Below are 21,246 nucleotides of genomic sequence, written 5' to 3' on the forward strand. Positions count from 1 at the left end.
TTCTGGAGGTCTTTCTTCCCCCTTCTTGTCTTTATTTTTTGATAGATGGAAGTAAACTATCATCAGGACAAACAGGCAGCTGTCAATTGCCTTTTTCTTTTTCAGATTGTAATCTGTTATTCCCTTGATGATAAAATTCAGAACATGTGCTCCCCAGTTCCCCTCTGTTATTGTGTCCATCTTGAAAATTGGTGCCAGGTGCACAAGGGAGATTTTGTTTATTGTGGTTGGTAACAGGAACGACATCTGTATATAGAGGATGAAAATCCTCTTGAACATGAGGTGATCCTATTCATTATCAACACCAATAGCCATCATCTCATCTGTCAGATTTTTGAGGGTCTTCTCCTGAAATCTTCTAAAAATTTGTTTGTTGTCTTCAGAAAGATCCTTATAATTGACTTTCTGAGGCAATAGATCTCCTACAAAAAGGGAAACAACATTGTATGAATATCACTTGAAATACACCCAAGCATCACTTGAAATACACCTCAATATGGCTCATATACACCTATGTTTATAACGAGTTACCTGACGCGTTGATGCCAAGCGCAGCCCCTATTGTTCTTGGTCTTACTTTAAACGAACCGTAGCCGGTTTCGAGTGTGTTTTTCCCTAATTTAAAGGAGTTAGCCAACTCCTTTAATATTTTGTGATGCACCCTTAGCGGCGGGATGTGCATCAGGCCACCAAACCCCAAATCCCTAACAATTGCTTTCTTCTCGTCGCTCATATTTCTAAATTTCTCACTCAATAGATGGGTTGCACACTTTAGGTCCTTGGTTTGCTGTAAACAAAGCAAAATTTGAGTTAGATATATTTCTATTATGAAAAATTGATTTGATCCAAGACATATATTTGTTCTTACATTTTTTGCAGCTTGGTTTCTGCCTTCCATTTTTACTGCAATGAAAAAGAGATGCTGTCAATATATAAAAAATACACCCATATGTCAGTCAGATACACCCATAGATCATCCACATACACCCAAACCGATTTCATAAGTATTTAATGAGATCAGTTCAAAATGATGTTCAATTCACTCAAACATGGATAAATATACAAGCTCAAGCAATATTACAATGTCAAGCAATATATACCCAAGGACAAGCAATATTAGAACAGTTGCAACAGTTGAGTATATTAAATTATATGAGTTCAGAAATATACACCGAATAAATTACGTGATATACACCAAACAATCAACCATATACACCCAACACATTACGCCACATACACCCAACAATCAACCATATACACCCATATAAATTACGCCATATACACCCAACAAATTAAGCAATATACAGCGAAAAATCAGTTACGAGAAGAACTAGAACAAGAAGAACAGTAAAACCTAGAACCACTTAGAAGAACAGTAAAACCTAGAGGAACTTAGAAGAAGAGTAAAACCTAGAATAAGAAGAACAGTAAAAACAGTAATATGAGATTTAGAACAAGAAGATCAGTAAAACCTAGAAGAACATAGAAGAACAGTAAAACCTAGTTCTTCGATTTCGAAATCAGAAACAGAAATGTGGAAAATCTACAAGATGAGTAAAACAGTAACGTACCTTGAATAATATTTCTTCGTTTTTTCTGGAGATTGTTAATGGAGAGTTCTATCTTTTGTTTATGGTTTCTGCTAATCTTCGCGACGAGTTCGAACGTCTCTTCAGTTTGGAATGTTCCTCGAAACTTGACGGTTTGTGTTTTCTTGGAAGGAGAAGAGGAAGAGTGCGCCATAACGAGCACTTTTTGCGAAGCGCAACCGTTGAGTGACGCGCGTGGGATTGACACTCCATTCAAAGGGAGTGAGTACGCGTGGATTAAACCTAGGCTGGGCCAACTTGTAAGGCTTGTAAGCTTTATTTGCTTGTATGTGTAGCAGGCCCCTTACGATAATTATATAAACGTTATAAAAATTAAAGTCAGACTTTTTTTTAGTAACACTTTTTAAAAAATGTTACTAAATAATTAAAAAACGTTACTTTAATTTTAATAATACTTTTAGAAATACTATAGTCAGTATAGTTATTGACGTAATCATATACTCATACTTAGAATGCACCAAATATAAAAAACACCAAATATAAAAAAGCCCTTTAATTTATAAAAGATCACTCATTCGTGATAACAAAATAAAAAAGGATCACTTTGGGAGATGAAAAATAAACCTTGGGAGATAAGAGTTCAACATACACATAGACAGGAAATAAGAGGAGTGCTAAGGGGCAGCAATTTTTGTATTTTGTAACCATCAATTGGCCATCAATAGTCTTTTTAATTGTGTGAAATTACATTCAATGGTGGGAGATCACTCACTTTTCTCTTGATGGTTAAATACTGGCCACAAAACACAAAAATTACTGGCCCTTAGACTTTTCCAGAAAATAATTGTGCAGATTGGTTAGCTAATCAAACATCAATATGGATTCACATTGTTAGATACTACACCTCTAGAGTTAGAACCTTTATTATTTTTGGTATTCTAGAGTTAGAGCCTTTGATATCACAGGATGTAAAAGGGGTTCCTATAAGTTTTTGGTCTTGGGTTCCTATTTCTCTTCTTTCTTGGGCCTAGGCAATGTTGGTATCCTAAAAAACACAAAAAAGAGGGTCCCTCATTGGAGAATACAGTTAGCAGTGTCTCACTCGTTTATCTCCCAAACATCAAAGAGCTACATGACTACGCAAGGAATAAGGCCAGGTGGGATAATATGTCCTGACCTGTTTAATAGATCAATCAAGCTCATAATACAAAAAAAAAAAAAAAAAAAAAAAAAAAAGGATTAATCAAGCTCAAATCATTTTGAAGGCATGTTTATTTAAAGAGATTATGCTTAGGCTTCTCTTAAAACTTGTTAAGCATATTAAGACAGTTAATTTATGTATATATATTATTATGTCCTGAGAGCTATGTGGTATTTTGTTCATGATAATAAATTGATGCATGTTTTCAAGTCAGTTAGTAATTAATAATAATTAAATCAAATTGTATCCTAGTTCATCATCTATCATCGCCTTATCTCAATTCGCTAGAACCTTCATGATTGTGACTAGCAATCACATGAAGCAAAGAGTTGCTCGTAAATTTTTGAAGGAGTTTATCAAAGTTTGACAAGTTAACAAAATTGGCTAAAATTATATCATATGACAACTCAAATCTTTAAAAATAAAGAGGCAATTCAATATGAATTTAACTTCTTTCAATTTGAAAGCAACTTCACCAGTAATATATATTACTTAACAATTAAGCCATTAAAATTTTTTTATCTACAGTACTATTATGTATACAAGCATTTGGTAGTTATGTTTAATTAAATTGGCTTAAATTAAATAAAAACTATTTATATAATATGCACGTAAATCATATATTTTTTATTACCTTTTTTTTTTTTTTTTTGCATATTTTCTCCTCCTCCTTTTATTATTGGTGCATTTTTTTTTTTGAAGAGGGTAAAATAAGAAAAAGAAGAGACAAGTTTTAGAAAAACATAAAACAAAAAAAAATACACAAATTTTAGGATTAAAAATGACTTACATGTATCTTTTTAAAGATTAATTTGACTATAAATAAATTTATGACATGTCAGATAACACATGATATGCCACGTTGTTGGATTTTTTTCTCTTCTTTGTGAGGCCCAAGCCCAACATTTTCAGGGTGTCTCTTTGCACCCATTGTGCCACAACCCTAATCAGATTTTGGGGTCATTGTGAGGTAGAGAGAATAGCCACCAAGCGAGAGAGAAGAGGGAAAAATAGAATTCCCGTTTTTATGCAAAGCAGTAAATTTCAAATGGCAGTTTCTCATTTGTTCACCGTTGGATCAGCTTAAAATTTTAATTGCGTGTTTCTATCATCTTGTTTTTCATTCTGGTCGGTGAAGATGTTGATTGGAGGTTTTCAGTGGGAGAAATTGGCTTTGCAAGAGAGAAATTAGGTTTCCCATTTTTACACAGAGCAGCAATCTTTGCACGGCAATTTCTCATTCTTTCACCGTTGGATTGACGTGAAATTTGGACTGTAGATTCTTCACATCTTTTTCTTCATTCTGAACGGAGAAGATTATAATTGGAGGTCTGCAGAGGAAGAAATTGGCTTCGACAGCAGCTTTTTTTTTTGGATATATTTCATCTTCTTGCTTCTCATTTGAAAGCTTTGGTGCTTTGATATTTTGGCTGGTTATATGCATATTTTTGTGCTTTATTTGAGACTCTCTTGTACCTCATTTAATTATAGTGGATCTATTTCATTGGTCTAGACGACCCATGGTTTTTACCTCTCACATTGAGAGGATTTTTCACGTTAAAATCTCGGTGTATTCTTGTTATTACTTTACTTGCTATATTTGCTTGTTATAGTTGCCTCCATATTGTGTTGTGAGTGCTTCCATATTGTTCTTGTGTTGGATATTTGTGTTGTTTCCACTGCTAGGCTCTTTCATACTGGTATCAGAGCTTGTTGGTATTTTTCTGGACTTGTGATTCTGTGAACAATGGAAGCTAATACTAATACTAGTAGGATGATCACTCTTAATGGTCCTAATTATGATTTGTGAAAGTCAAAGATGGAAGATTTGCTTTATGTCAAGAAATTTTATCAACCAGTTTTTGGTACAGAGAAGCCTAATGATAAATCTGATGATGATTGGACTTTGTTGCATAGACAAATTTGTGGATATATTAGGCAGTGGGTTGACGATAATGTGTTGAACCATATTATTGGAGAGACACATACTCGGATCCTTTGGATTAAGCTTGAACAGTTGTATGCTCAGAAAACTGGGAATAACAAGATGTTTTTGATCAAGCAGTTGTTGGTTTTGAAGTATACAGATGGGACATCAATGACAGATCACTTGAATAACTTCCAAGGAATTATGAATCAGTTATCTTCCATGGGTATCAAGTTTGATGAAGAGGTTCAAGGATTGTTACTTCTTGGCTCCTTACCAAACTCGTGGGAAATTCTCAGAATGTCATTGTCTAATTCTGCTTCTGATGGTGTAATCTCTATGGATATTGCTAAGAGCAGTGTTTTGAATGAAGAGATGAGAAGAAAGTCACAAGGTACATCGACTACACATTCAGATGTTCTTGTTTCTGAGTCTAGGGGGCGAAACAAAAGTCGAGGTCCTAAAAGTAGAGATCAAAGCAGAAGCAAGTCTCGAGGAAAGTATAAGAATATTGAGTGTCATCATTGTGGTCAAAAGGGACATGTAAAAAAATTTTGTTGGCAGCTAAAGAAGGAGAAAGCCAAGGCAAGTAAAGGCAAGAGCACAAATAAAGATTATGGTAGCAATGAAGACAAGATTAATGTAACTCATGATGATTTTCTTCTTGTTGAGGAGTTTGAATCTGTTAACCTTGTTGATAATAGCACTAGTTAGGTGATTGATAGCGGTGCTTTTATTCATGTTACATCTAGGAGGGATTTGTTTACATCTTATACTCCTGGTAATTTTGGTGATGTAAAAATGGCTCATCAAGGTGTTGCAAAATGTGCCGGTGTTGGACAGGTTTGCTTAGAAACCTCCAACGGTACCAAGTTGACTTTGAAGCGTGTGAAGCATGTTCCAGATATTCTGTTGAACTTACTTTCTGTTGGTAAGTTGTGTAATGAAGACTTGGATAGCTCATTTTCTCGTGATAGTTGGAAGCTCACCAAGGGTTCCATGGTAGTTGCTAGAGGTACTCGACACTCTACTCTTTATTTAACTCAAGCAAAGATTGTGAAAGATGTTGTTAATGCTGCTGAGTTTGTTGATGAAACTGATTTATGGCATAAGAGATTATGTCATATGAGTGAGAAGGGTATGAATATGTTATCCAAGAGAAATCTTTTATCTGGTTGCAAGGTTGCTTTGCAAAAGTGCAACCATTGCTTTGCTGGAAAACAAAACAGGGTTTCTTTTAAGAGCCATCCACCTTCAAGAAAGCCGGAGATACTTGACTTGGTGCATTCTGATGTATGTGGACTGATGAAGATAAGAACACTTGGAGGGTCTATCTATTTTGTAACCTTTATTGATGACTATTCTAGGAAATTATGGGTTTACACTTTGAAGACCAAAGATCAAGTTTTGAATGTGTTCAAGCAATTTCAAGCTTCTGTTGAAAGAGAAACTGGAAAGAAGTTGAAATGCATTCGTACTGACAATGGTGGTGAGTACCCAAGTCCATTTGATGCTTATTGTAAAGAGCATGGTATAAGACATCAGAAGACTCCTCCAAAGACTCCTCAATTGAATGGCTTGGCTGAAAGGATGAACAGAACATTGGTTGAAAGAGTTAGGTGCTTATTGTCACAGTCTGGATTGGTAAAATCCTTTTGGGGTGAAGCTTTGAGCACTGTTGTTCATGTCTTGAATCGGACACCATGTGTTCCCTTGCAATTTGAAGTGCTAGAGAAGGTATGGTTAGGTAAAGATGTTTCTTATGATCATTTAAAAGTCTTTGGATGTAAAGCTTTTGTTTATATTTCCAAAGATGAGAGATCTAAGCTTGATGTAAAGACTAGGCAATGTATTTTTATTGGCTATGGCATGGATGAATTCGGTTACAGGTTTTATAATCCTGTTAGCAAGAAGGTGATTCGGAGTAGAGATGTTGTCTTTGTTGAAGACCAAACACTGAAGGATGTTGATAATGCGGAGAAGCCAATGGTTCAGCCTAGTGATGGCTTTTCTGACTTGGATATTACTCCCTCTACGCCTATGGTAGAGGATGGTAGAGTTGAAGTTCAAAATAATGAGCATGATACAAGTGCAGGTGAAGATGGAATAACTGATCCAATGCTTGATGAAGTTGGTGATGATGATCAAGATGAACAACCAACTTTGGAAATTCCTGCAAATGCACTCAGAAGGTCTATAAGAGAGAGGAAGCCTTCGTCAAGGTATTCTCCACATGAGTTTGTTTTGTTGACTGATGGGGGAGAACCTGAATGCTTTGGAGAGGCTGTTGAAGATGAAAGCAAAGCTCAATGGCTTGAAGCTATGCAAGAAGAAATGAAGTCCTTGCTTGAGAATGATACCTATGAGTTGGTGAAGCTACTGAAGGGTATGCGAGTTTTGAAGAACAAATGGGTATTCAGAATCAAGAATGAAGAACACAATTCTAAGCCTCGATATAAGGCTAGATTGGTTGTTAGAGGTTTTAGCCAGAGAAAAGGTGTTGATTATGAGGAGATCTTTTCTCCTGTTGTGAGGATGTCATCCATTCGTGCTGTGCTTGGATTAGCAGCATCTCTTGATTTGGAGATTGAGCAAATGGATGTGAAGACAGCTTTTCTTCATGGTGATTTAGACAAGGAGATCTACATGGAGCAACCGGAGGACTTTGCTGTTAAAGGAAAGGAAGATTTTGTGTGCAAGCTTAAGAAGAGTCTATATAGGTTGAAGCAAGCTCCAAGACAGTGGTACAAGAAGTTTGAATCTGTTATGGGGAAGCATGGTTACCGTAAGACAACTTCAGATCATTGTGTATTTGTGCAAAAATTTTCTGATGATGATTTTATCATTCTTTTGCTTTATGTGGATGATATTTTAATTGTGGACAATAATGCTTTGAGGATTAATGAGTTGAAGAAACAGTTGAGCAAGTTCTTTACTATGAAGGACTTGGTCCTGCCAAACAGATTTTGGGCATGACTATTACTCGTTATAGGGATTTTAAGAAGCTTTATTTGTCACAAGAGAAGTACATAAAGAAGGTGCTTCAAAGGTTTGGCATGAATGATGCCAAATGTGTTGCTAGTTCTTTTGCTCCTCATTTTAAGTTGAGCACCAAGCAGTGTCCAACCACTAATGAGGAGAAACAAGCAATGGATGAAATTCCTTATGCCCCAGCTGTTGGAAGCTTGATGTATGCTATGGTGTGACTAGACCAGACATTGCTCATGCGGTTGGTACTATGAGTCGTTTTCTCTCTAATCCTGGTAAAGAACATTGGAATGATGTTAAATGGATTATGAGATATCTCAAAGGTACAACTAACTTGAGTTTGAGTTTTGGTGGTGAGAAACCTTAGCCTTTGCTAGTTGGCTTTACTGATGCAGACATGGCAGGAGATATTGATTCTCGAAAGTCTACTTCATATTATTTGGTCAAGTTTGCAGGGAGAGTTATTTCATGGCAGTCAAGGCTACAAAAGTGTGTTGCACTTTCTACCACAGAGGCAGAGTTTATTGCAGCAACTGAAGCATGTAAAGAGTTGTTGTGGATGAAGAAGTTTCTTGCAGCACTTGGTTTCAAGCAAGACCATTATGTGTTGTTGTGTGATAGCCAAAGTGCTATTCATCTTGCCAAGAATTATACTTTTCATGCAAGATCTAAACATATTGATGTTAGGTAGCACTGGATACGGGATATGTTAGATTCTAAGTTGTTGAAACTTGAGAAAGTTCACACTGATGACAATGGTGCTGATATGATGACAAAAGCATTGTCAAGAGAAAAGTTTGAGACATGTTGTTTGATCGCCGGAATGGCGAGAGCCTCCACCTAGTCGAGAAGGGGGAGATTTGTTGGATTTTTCTCTCCTTTGTGAGGCCCAAGTCCAATATTTTGAGGGTGTCTCTTTACACCCATTGTGCCACAATCCTAATCAGATTTTGGGGTCATTGTGAGGTAGAGAGAATAGCCACCAAGTGAGAGAGAAGAGGGAAAAATAGAATTCCCATTTTTATGCAAAGCAGTAAATTTCAAATGACAGTTTCTCATTTGTTCACCGTTGGATCGGCTTGAAATTTTAAATTTTTATTTCTATCATCTTGTTCTTCATTCCGGTTTGTGGAGATGTTGATTAGAGGTCTGCAGTGGGAGAAATTGGCTTCGCAAGAGAGAAATTAGGTTTCCCGTTTTTACACAGAGCAGCAATCTTTAAACGGCAAATTCTCATTCTTTCACCGTTGGATCAATGTGAAATTTGGACGGTAGATTTTTCACATCTTATTCTTTATTCTGAACGGTGGAGATTTTAATTGGAGATCTTCAAAGGGAGAAATTGGCTTCGACAGCAGCTCTATTTTTTTGGGTATATTTCATCTTCTTGCTTCTCATTTGAAAGCTTTGGTGCTTTGATGTTTTGGCTAGTTATATGCACATTTTTGTGCTTTGTTTGAGACTCTCTTGTACCTCATTTGATTATAGTGGAGCTATTTCATTGGTTTGGATGACCCGTGGTTTTTACCTCTCACATTGAGAGGATTTTCCACGTTAAAATCTCGGTGTGTTCTTGTTATTGCTTTACTTGCTATATTTGCTTGTTATAGTTGCTGCCATATTGTGTTGTGAGTGCTTCCATATTGTTCTTGTGTTGGATATTTGTGTTGTTTCCGCTACTAGGCTCTTTCACATGTATCATTGACCTGACATGTCAACTAATTATTTTGTGACATGTGGTATTATCCTACCACATCATTATACCCTGTGATATTTAGTGTGACACGTTGTTATTTAACTAAAAGAATAACCAATTTGACTTACATTTTATTTTTCAAAGACTAATATAACTAGTTTAATCTTTCAAAACTAATTTAAAAAATAAGTGATCTTAGCTCATATTAATACCCTTTCTCAAACTATACATTGTCATACAAAGACTAAATTTACATCTTGACGACAACGCAAACAGATGGTCTAAGATCTTAGCAAAAGTAAGGCTTGGTTTGGTAAAATTTTTTGAATTTGTGTTTGTAACAAGTATCTCATTTTGCGTTTAGTAAATAAAAAAGCTCATGTGTTCATGCAATTATACTTGTAGCTTTTAAAAGTTAGGGATACTTATGAAAGCACACAAGGAAGAGAGTTTTTTAAAGTTAGTTTGTGCTTATCAAAATTAAAAAAGTCTAATATTATCAATTAATATCTAAATTTAGTTCTTATATTAATATTTATTATAGTATTTTTAAATTTTAAAAGCTATTTTACCAAACATACTTGTTGTTGCTTGTACTTATTAAAAACTATTTTTAATTTAATTTACTAAATACAGATGCTACAACTTTTAAAAAGTTATATTTTAAAAGTAATTTTTTTGTAAACTATTTTTGAAAAGTAAAAGTTTTACGAATCAGAGTCTAATAATACAAAAGTATCAACTGAGCCATTTAAAGAATTTGACTAAAGTACGAAAAATGACTAAAAAAATTATAACTATCAAAGAATTAAAAAAAATCATGATTATGAAAGATGAATTCTGAGAGATAAAATTAGCCAAATTCTAAAAAATTATAAAAAAATTTTAAATTATCTCTCTAAACTAAATTAATTATTCATTTTTAGAATTTGAATTTAGAGGTAGTTAGGTTAGTTTAAAGAAATAATTTAAAAAAAATTATAATTTTTTAAAATTTAACTAATTTTGTCTATTAAAATTTATTTTTTATGATTACAAATTAATTTTAATTTTTTAATAATCAAATTTGTCAGCATTATAATTTTTATGATCAATTTTAGTACTTTGGTTAAAAGATTTACTTAACTAGTGGTTAGATAAATATATGAGTCTTCAACTAGACTATTTTTGTGCTGTGTTCGAACAAAATGATGATAAATGTGTCAGTTTGTATTTTGTAGTGATAGCCTACATGAGATGACCAATACTCTTTCCAGACTTATGGCAGTGTTTGTTTATTCACCAAATTTTGAGACATCCTAACACATTCACATTCATATTTTATGTTTCGTTTTTAAATATATAAAATAAAAAACGATATAGTAGTACATATTAATATATAAATACATAAAATTTGTATATTATTATTTTATTGAGATACTAAGCTACGAAAGTTAAGATATAATTTTTTTTATTTCTAGTTTTAATGGTGGTAGTAATAGTAAATTTTTTTTTTAAAATAAAAATAATATTGACATTTATAATTTATATTTTATTTTATACATAATTACTAAATAAAATAAAAATTTTATATTTCTTTATATATATAATATTTATGTATTTACATTTATGTATTCACCCGTATATGAACCAAACACATGCATGCATTTGGAAGGATAATCGGAAGGGTCTCTAAAGATTCTTCGTTAAAGTCAATAGAGTCCTTAATAATGTGGTCAAAACTTTTGCCAAACCTATCTACGTGCTTGGGAATGGATAGTTAGAAAAGACGGTGACGTTTTTCCAAACTGTCACCATATATGATATAAATTTTAGCGTTTGCCATGAAAAGCTCTCATACTAAATTAAAATGTCATTTTGAATAAAAAATTGGTTGAATTCAAGTATGAGTTATATTGGTCTTTATTATATATAAATAAATTTGTTATCACCCTAATTAAAAGTAGTTACAAATGTAACAAATTAAAAAGCAAAACAATAAACATATAACCTAAACTTAATCCTAAAGACAAAATATATTCAAATTTTAACATTAAAGGTCTACAGTTTCACATGAAAATAAGTATTGTAGATACTTATATTAGTAATTTAAATTGCGTCGTCTCTCTAAAGTCATCAACACAAATTTTGAAACTTACATATTACTAAAAAAACTAGCGACACAAGTGTTCCAAGTTGATCTTTGAAGGTCCAAGTTTTGATTTCCCAACGAAGCCAAAGCTCTCAAAGAATATTGTAAATAATGTTATATTAAAAAATAATAAAAAATTTAACATACAATTTCAATTTGAATTAAACTCTTTTAAAACTAAAAAAATTGATAAAATAAAAAAAAAGTAATAGTCAAATCACTTTTAAATTAAAATCTCTTGTGTACAGAAACTGATATGAACACGGGATACGATATGATACGAGATATGCAGATACATAAATTTTAAAATTTTATAAGATACGGAAACATTACATATATATAAAATATAAATTTTTTTTAGACAAATTATAATGATATTTTGATATTTTATTGATATTAAAATATAAAATATTTTTTTAATTATTTTTAATATCCTTTTTAATTATTAAAGTATTTAAAATATTTTTTATTTTAATAAATAAAAATATATACTTTTTTAAACTTATTTAAAAATATATGTTAAGAATAAGGCTGTATGTGCTGACACATTATAGTATTTAGGTGTGTCCAAGTATGTCCGGAAAAGAATTTTTTATTTTTTTATTAAGACACGACAGACACGTGTCGGACGAGTATTGATGAGTATCATATTTAAAAGAGAAATGCTATTTGTACACCAAAATCAGCTACTAAAATGAGCCACCAATGTATTTGTGTATAAATACATGTGTGGTTTAATTTATTTTCAATGTGTATTTGCATTCCAGCATGTATTTTATACTGGTGGTTGATTTTGGTGGCTGATTTTGGTGTACACGTAGCATAACTCTATTTAAAATGTGTCTGACACAAATACACGACAACTCAGCAAAGTATTGAATGTGAAAGGGAATGGAGAGAAAAGAAAGATTTCATTGACTAAGTGAGTAATTACAAATAAGGTATATATACACAAGTAAGCTAAGAGCCTAGCTAACTGCTATACAGTAGGAAGAATGACTAATTAATTGCTAACTAATTAAGTTAGGTATCCATAACTTCCCCCCTCAAGTTGGCAGGTATATGTTAATCATGCCAAACTTGGAGATGAGATTGTGGAAATAGGTTGGAGTTACCAGCTTCGTGAAGACATCGGCAAGCTGATGCTGAGTTCGAACATGGATCAGTTTGATGAATCCTGCCACAACTTTCTCTCGAACGAAATGGCAGTCTACCTCAATATTCTTAGTCCTCTCGTGAAATGTGGGTTTGATGCAATGTGGATGGCTGACATAGAGTCACAAAACAGCATGGAAGATGGTGCCTTGATTTGAAAATCAGATAGGAGTCCTGTCAACCAAGTCAATTCAGCAGCCACAGCTGCCATAGCTCTGTATTCAGATTCAGCAGATGATCGGGAAATCGTTTGTTGTTTCTTTGATCTCCAGAAAATCAGAGAGTCCCCAATGAACACACAGTAACCTGAAACGCTTCTTCTAGTGTCGGGACATCCCGCCCAATCTACATCCGCATAATTAATTAGCCTCTTTTCTGATTTTGCAGAAAATAATAACCCTTGACCCACGGTTCCTTTCAAGTATCGCAAGAGATGGTGAAGTGCATTCATGTGAGTAGTTCTAGGCTTAGACGAGAATTGACTAAGGGTAGAAACCGCATAAGTAATGTCCGGACGGGATATGGTGAGGTACATTAACCTCCCTATTAGTCTCCGGTAGATGGAGGAGTCTGCAAGCAAATCACCATCGGAGTCGCTCAGCCTGAGGTTAGCCTCCATAGGCAGAGAAACAGACTTGGAATCTGTAAAATTAGTGTCCTCCAAGATGCTTAAGGCGTACTTTCTTTGGCTGAGGATAATTCCATCACTGGACTTTGCTAGTTCCAAGCCTAAGAAATACTTCAAATCACCCAGAATTTTCAATTTGAAGGAGGCCTCTAACAGTTTCTGCACCTTATGCATCATATCCTTGGAAGGACTAGCTAGTATGATGTCATCTACATAAACCAGCCAGTAAATAATCTTGTCGCCACTACCATAAGAGAAGAGTAAGTAATCATGCTTGGACTGTTTGAACTTGTGAGTGAGCAGCGCTAAAGTGAATTTATAAAACCATTTTCTTGAGGCTTGTCTCAAACTATAGATGGACTTGTTCAACTTGCATACGAGTCCAGAGCTCTTCGACTTGTAACCAAGAGGCAGGTCCATATAAACTTCTTTGAATAAATCACCATTTAAGAAGGCGTTGTTCACATCTAGTTACAATAAAAACCAATTGTTGATGGCTGCCAAAGAAAGGAGAACCCTGACAGTGGTGAGTTTGGCCACGGGAGAGAAGGTATCCTTAAAGTCAATGCCTGCCTGCTGCGTATAGCTCTTTGCAACCAAACGGGCCTTATAGTGCTCTAGTGAGCCATCTACCTTACACTTGACTTTGTACACCCAATGACATCCAATGGTGTGTTTTCCTGGTGGAAGAGGAACTAAAGCCCAAGTATTAGTGGCCTCCATGGCTTGGAGCTCCTCATCCATAGCCTGCCTCCACTCAGGGTATTTCACATCTTGATGGAAGAAGGAGGGCTCAGAAATTGCAGCAACATTAGCTATGAAATGGGAGTGATGGTGTGAGATATGTTGAAACCGATCTAGAGTCCCATGAGAGACAATATTTCACTGATAATCCTTGAGGTAAGATGGTGGTCTGTATTGTTTGGATGATTTTCTCAAGTTAATTGGTGAATTTGGAATATTTGACTGATGTTGTGAGGTAGGTTCAATGACTAGCATATCCACAGATGGTTGAGATGGTGGTTGGGCAGAAGGAGGGCTGGTAAGTGCTGCTAGAGGGACTGCATCAGTGATGGATACTGGGATAACTATGTCAGGAAAATTGTCCACCATGGGCCTGGAAGTATCGGTTAATTGTCGAAAGAAAAATTCAATTTTGATAAAGGATACATCTCTGGAGATGAAAATCTTCTTGTTCATTGGGTCATACAACTTGTATCCCTTGTAACCAGAAGGATAGCCAATGAAGATTGCACGCACTGCTCTCAGGGAGAACTTGTGTCTCTGAGATAGAAGAGAGGACGCATGAGCTAAGCAGCTGAAGACTCTCAAAGACTGATAGTCAGGTTGCTTAAGGAAGAGTCTTTCATATGGAGAGCAGTGTTGAAGTGCTGGACTTGGTAAGCGATTGATGAGAAAAGTGGCAGTCAAGACACAATCTCCCCAAAAGGCAATTGGGGCCTTAGACTGAAAGAACAATGCTCTGTCTACATTGAGTAGATGCTGGTGCTTTCTTTCAACAACGGCATTTTATTCTGGCCGCTCCACACAGGAGAATTGATTAAGCATGCCCTTGGAATTTAGGTAATCAAGGAGCATTAATTCACCAGCATTGTCTGATCTCACCTGCTTTACCCTAGTATTAAACTGAGTTTCAATCATATTAAAGAAATTGATGAAAGTGGGAGAAGCATCAGATTTGTATTTTAGCAAAAAGGTCCAAGTGAATCTGGAATAATCATCCACAATAGTAAGAAAATATCTCATGTTATTATAAGTTGGAGCTCTATAAGGGTCCCAAATATCACAGTGAACCAAATCAAAGGAATTCTTACAAAAATGATTATTGGATTGAAAAGACAAACGCTTGAGTTTAGCTAAGGAACATACTTCACAAGTAGAATGATTGTATTTGAGAGTTTTATTGAACAAAAGATGACTCAATTTGTTAAAGACTTTTTCTGAAGTGTGACCTAAACGAGCATGCCAAATAGTGCTATCAACATTGGTTACTGATCGACAGCTATGAACAGAACTCCTAGTATGAACTGTGAAGGGTGATTGTAGCAGAAACAGGTCATCAGTTTCATCACCTCTGTCAATCACCTTCTTGGAGGTCCTGTCCTGTATGATGAAGGCTAAGTCAAAAAAGAGAACTGTGCAGTTAGACAATTTCAACAAAGAACTAACAGAAATCAAATTAACTCGGAAAGAGAGAATGAATATGACATTGTAAAGGATCAAAGAAGAATTAAGAACAACATTACCAATAGCTAAGGCACAAATTTTGGTATGGTCAGGTAAAGCAACAAAATGATTTGTAAGAGGTTTGGCATTTTCCAAAAATTTAAAGGAATTAGTGATGTGAGTGGTGGCTCCAGAATCAACTATCCAAGAACTAACCTCTGCCATTTGATTCGAATAACATGAGGAAAATACTTCACCTGCACAAATTTCAGGTTTAATGTCCTGAAGAGCTTACTGAGTTTGCAAGAGAGTCATCAATTGGTTGTACTGAGCCGCTATAAGTGAAAAGCTGGATGTTAGAGATGGATCTTGGCTTTCTTGTTCATGAGCGGCCTTGGCAACATGATGCACTTGGGATTTGGCATTCACAGGCTTGTTCTGGGAATATCCAGGAGGATATCCATGGAGACGATAACATTTGTCTTCAGTATGTCCCAGCAACCCACAATGAGCACAGAGTGGACGATCTTTCCTCCCTTTCACCTTGGGACTAGAAGGAGCGGTGGGTCTTGGAGACTGTTTGACAGCAAAGTCCATATGTTGGCTTGGAGAGGTGAGTGCTCTCTGCTTCTCCTCTTGCAACACAAGAGAAAAGACTTTTCCAATTGGAGGCAGTGGATCTGACAATAGGATCTGGCTTCGAACACTTGCCAATTTCTCATTGAGACCCATAAAGAACAGCATCACATATTCTTGATCAAGAAAGGCTTGAATCAGCTTAATGCCACCACAGGAACAAGATACCAATGGCTTGAAGGTGTTGAGTTCTTCCCAAAGTATCTTCAACTTTGTGAAATACTGTGAGACCAAGAGAGAGCCTTGAGTCAGAGACATGAGTGACCTCTTCAGCTCAAAGATGCTAGGTGCGTTGCTCTGAGAGAAGCGAGTCTCCAAATCTTGCCAGAGTAAAACCGCGGATCCAGCATAGATGACGCTTGCCGTAATATCCTTGGAGATCGCATTCAGCAACCACGTAGTGACGATGTCGTTCGTGCACTGCCACAATTCAACGAGTGCATGGTCAAGAACTGGATCTGGCTTCGGGAGGGAGCCATCGATGAAGCAGATTTTGCATTTTCCACTCAACGCAAGTCTCATCGATCTACACCAAGAAGCGTAGTTGTCTTCTTGTACGGGTTGTGAAACAAGCACGAGCCCTGGGTGATCGCCGGACTAGAGCAGATACGTATCAGGAATCGGCGAGGGCGGTGCCAGTGCTGGAGATCGAAGAGTATTGAAATCTCCCTGAGGAACTGTGGATACAGAAGTCGCAGACATTCTGATTGATGAGTAGAAGAATAGGGAAAAAGAGGAGGTATCAACTGAGAAAGAATGTTCTTGCCGAAACGAGAAAGAGCGAGAAAGAAGAATGGAAAATCGAGAAATTTTCCCGAGAAAATCAAAGAATGAAGGAAGAGAATAGTGCGGAAGTGTGAAGAAGAATTACATCTGATACCATATTGAATGGGAAAGGAAATGGAGAGAAAAGAAAGATTTTATTGACTAAGTGAGTAATTTATATATATATATATATACAAGTGAGCTAAGAGCCTAGCTAATTGCTATACAGTAGAAAGAATGACTAATTAATTGCTAACTAATTAAGTTTGGTATCCATAACACAAAGTATGCGTGTATAGTATTCATATATGTTAGTTATAAATTTAAGGTTAATTAACTTCTTATTTCCTCGTTTTATCAATTTTTTTATTTTTTTCGTCGAACATTTTTATAAGAGCATCATGTGAACTTTTTATTTTTAATATTGGGGAGGAGTGGTGTATAACAACGTTATAGGGCTGCATGGTGCATAACCGGAGTGTGACGGCCAAGATCGAAGAAATCGGACGGTCCATTTTGAAGAACAGTAATCGGACGGTCCGATTACTGGCTGGGCAGGTACACAAATCGGACCGTCCGATTTGCGCCCCCAGCCACGTGTCGCGCATGCAAGTTGGTCCAGCAAAGATGAAACACTTCCAACCACACAAGCTCCCTTAAGCCAGTTTCACTTTCCCTTTCCCTTTCACTTTTACTTTGTTCCATTTCTCCTCTCCCATAAACCCCACCCCAGCCACGGTAGTTCACTCCATTGTTGAAGGTTTGAGCTAAAAAAAATTGGACCACACAAAAACTATGCTTAGAAAAAGAAGAATAAAAGATGTAAATCGTCCAGAACTCCACATTGCTAATTATCTTGATCATCCTAATTATGTAAGTTTTTATTCCAAAAATTTTTATTTTAGTTAAAATAATAATTATAATGTTAGAGATTAGTAATAGTTTATTATAGTAATAATGTTAGGAATTAGTGGAGTAATAATTTTTAGATATTTGAGTTTAATTAAAATAATATTAGAGATTATTGGGTATTAATATTGTTAAAATATGTTACATTATAATAATAAATTAATTATTGTTATTAATAGAATAATTGCAATAATAATATTGTTAATAATAATACGGTTATTAAAAAATTTGGATGTATGATAAATAAATAGAATAAGTAATATTAATATTAATTGTTATAAAATTCGCTTATTGTAATAATAATAATTATTACTGCTAGCAGTAGCATAATAGTTTAATTATCAGTAGAATAGAATATAGTTTCTGTTATGTACGTGTGAATTTAAATAAGTTAATTAGTTTAATTGTTAATAATAAATAATTTTTTTGTAGTTACGTAATATTGTATTAGTCGTTCGTAAATAAATATTATGAATTAAAAATTATTGAATTAATTATTTATGTTATAAGTTTAATATAAATATTTAATAAAGGGTTAGTGATTGATTTATTATTGTATGTTTGCTGTTAGAATAGAATAAAATAGAGTAGTTAGTTATTTGAATATTAGTAGATAATATAATAGTTATTTGTATAAAGTATTGTTATTATTATTATATTTATTGATTCTTATGAGTTACTGGTTGTTTGATAATGAAAATTCGATTCTTTTAAGTTTAATTTGTTAATTTATTAATATTATTGTTTTTGTTTAGGGATCTAGAATGTTGCAATGTGACCACTACATACCGCTGGATCGGTACAATCCAATAGTGGAGGGGTTTTTACGGGACACCGGCTTTTATCATGTTTCACAGATTGGAGTTGTCCAATGTCAGTCGGCATTGGTTAATGCTCTGATTGAGAGATGGCACCCCGAGACTTACACCTTCTATTTTCCGGTTGGTGAGTGTGCTGTGACACTGGAGGATGTGGCGTTAATTTTTGGTCTTCCGACGAATGGTTTGCCAGTTACGGGACCGACACTGAGTAGTTATGAGGCATTAGAGGCTGAATGCTTGGATCAGTTTGGTGTTGCACCTAGGCAGGCAGACTGTAGGGGAAGTTTCATCAAGTTGACGTGGTTTCGAGCATTGAAGGATCGGTTAGTGTTGGTTGATGATATCCAAATTCAGAGGTACGTGAAGTGCCACATAATGTTATTGTTTGGTACCGTTATGTTTGGAGATAAGTCTGGAGCAGGGGTGCACTAGAAGTTTCTGCCATTACTCCGTAACTTTGTCGGGATCATACAGTTCAGTTGGGGTTCGGCATGCTTGGCACACCTGTACAGAGCGTTGTGTAGGGCAACTCGTGTCGACTGTAAGGAGATTGATGGTCCGCTGACACTCTTGCTTGCCTGGGCTTGGATCCGTCTACCATTCCTTGCGCCGATTCCTAGCAATCCTCGAATCTTTCCGATTGTAAATAGGTAAAATTAATTACTAAACACTTTGAAATAGTGTATCTTAAATTGAATTGATAAATGTAAATTAACGAATTGCATGACGTTAGGTGGCATAACTGGGAACGTGAGAATCGGCCTTACAGCAAATCCAGTCGTTGGTTTGCACAACAAGCAAACACATGTCGACACGGAAGCCGGTCAACTTGGAATTCACCACAGTCACACCGTTGTCGACGGAGGTCCACTGCATACTCCACACCACTGGGACACTCACGCACTTCGAATACCTCATTCTGTCGGTCAAAGCAACTAACTTGGATGTTACCCGCTGCCCGCTGATTCGCATGCAGTTTGGAGGTTACAAGCTCAGAGAACACATGTCCTGCATTAATTCGAGCCTCGGCCTCGGCTCTTTTCCGGGTGAACAATTCATTAAGCCTGTAAAACGTTGCCTTAACAAGTGCCGTGACTGGAAGATTGCGAGCCCCTTTCAGAATCGAGTTGATGCATTCCACTAGATTGGTTGTCATGTGACCCATCGATATCCCCCATCAAACGCTAAAGCATACTGCTCACGCGGAATCCGATCCAACCAGTTGGTATAAGCCTCACCCCGCTCGCGCAAACGCTGATAACGTGTCTTGTACTCGCGAACTGTTCGTGAGTATCCTGTCAAATAAAAAAAGACCCACCATAAAAAAGGTTCATCATAATAACTGAGTTCAGGAGTAAATGTAATCATAACTATCATACCGATGTTGACGATAAGTTTCTGCAGATACAGAGCCTTGAATTTCCTCAAAAAGTTGGACTCTATGTGTCTGATGCAGAACATGTGGAATACTCTTGGAGGAGACCAAGCTCCGTTACTACGAGCAATAGCAGCTCTAATGGAATCGTGCCGATCGGAGATAAGGCCCACACTATCACGTGTCACAATATGCTGTCTCAGGTTACTAAGAAAAAAGTGTCAAGCCTCAGATGTCTCTCCCTCAACTATCGCAAATGCAATTGGCACGATGTTGTTGTTGCCATCCTGTGAGACTGCAACCAACAAACAACCCTTGTACTTTCCATACAAATGAGTTCCGTCTACCTGCACTATTAGCTTGCAATGTCTGAATGCTCTAATACAAGGGTAATAACTCCAGAAGACTCGGTGTAGTACACGAATATTAGGAACCAAGTCATCTCCCTGATACGCAGGCATCGTTTCAAACTGAATGACTGCGGATGGCTCCTTGTGACACATGGCCTCAAACCATATCGGCAAGGCTTCGTACGAAGCTTCCCACCCTCCGAAAATTGACTCCACTGCCTTCTGTTTTGCCAACCATGCTTTGCGATAACTTATGGTGTAGTTAAACTTTGCCTGTACTTCCGCAATCACTGATTTCACCCTTATAGACGGGTCAACTTCTACCAATGGCTTTATTGCTTCTGCAACTGTGTTGAAATCCAGCATCGAATGATCTTGAGAAATGGTGGCCCTAGTACAGGTGTGACTTCCATTGTACCTCCTTATCTCCCAACAGAACTTTCTGGACATTTTGCTCACCCTGATCAGCCAATCACATCCTGCACCATACTGGGTGCATTTAGCATAGAATGTCGTTGGTTCTGACTCATGCACCCGATAATCTACACCTCTGCGGATTGTATAATCTTTCATCGCCTTAATTACTGCCTCCTTCATCGCCTTAATTACTGCCTCCCTAGAACTGAATTTCATTCCCACAGTAAATTTGCCATCTGGCATAAGGGGAAGCTCTGCTGCAATCACATCACAAATTTTAGAGTTGTCACAAATAATAATCTAATAAACTAATAATCACAGAACAATGGAAAACGTAGTTTTCAAAACTGATCCGGTCATCGAACCGGTCAAGTCACCGGTTGAACCGGTTTACCCGGTCCTATGTAAATAAAAAATAAACCGTAGTAAAAAATTATCACTAACATTTCAAAAATATCTAAATATTCTAAAACAATATCAGATACCAACAATATTATTTTGTTAATTTTA

At 36.0% G+C, this 21,246-nt stretch overlaps 3 protein-coding genes across 3 annotated transcripts; all 3 read right to left on the bottom strand.

The window, feature by feature from the left end:
• Nucleotides 1-12,703: 12,703 nt before the first annotated feature.
• On the bottom strand, nt 12,704-13,696 carry LOC112721123 (uncharacterized mitochondrial protein AtMg00810-like). The gene has a single exon (XM_025772193.1). The coding sequence runs from the start codon at nt 13,694-13,696 to the stop codon at nt 12,704-12,706; it is 993 nt and encodes a 330-aa protein (XP_025627978.1).
• Nucleotides 13,697-15,754: 2,058 nt separating this feature from the next.
• Nucleotides 15,755-16,621, bottom strand: LOC112721124 (uncharacterized). The gene has a single exon (XM_025772194.1). It carries the CDS (start codon nt 16,619-16,621, stop codon nt 15,755-15,757), a length of 867 nt encoding a protein of 288 aa, XP_025627979.1.
• A 2,736-nt stretch (nt 16,622-19,357) lies between these two features.
• On the bottom strand, nt 19,358-19,750 carry LOC114924661 (uncharacterized). The gene has a single exon (XM_029289909.1). It carries the CDS (start codon nt 19,748-19,750, stop codon nt 19,358-19,360), a length of 393 nt encoding a protein of 130 aa, XP_029145742.1.
• Between the last annotated feature and the right edge of the window lie 1,496 nt (nt 19,751-21,246).

The sequence above is a fragment of the Arachis hypogaea genome, chromosome 11 (assembly GCF_003086295.3).
Source record: "Arachis hypogaea cultivar Tifrunner chromosome 11, arahy.Tifrunner.gnm2.J5K5, whole genome shotgun sequence".
Taxonomy (NCBI): domain Eukaryota; kingdom Viridiplantae; phylum Streptophyta; class Magnoliopsida; order Fabales; family Fabaceae; genus Arachis; species Arachis hypogaea.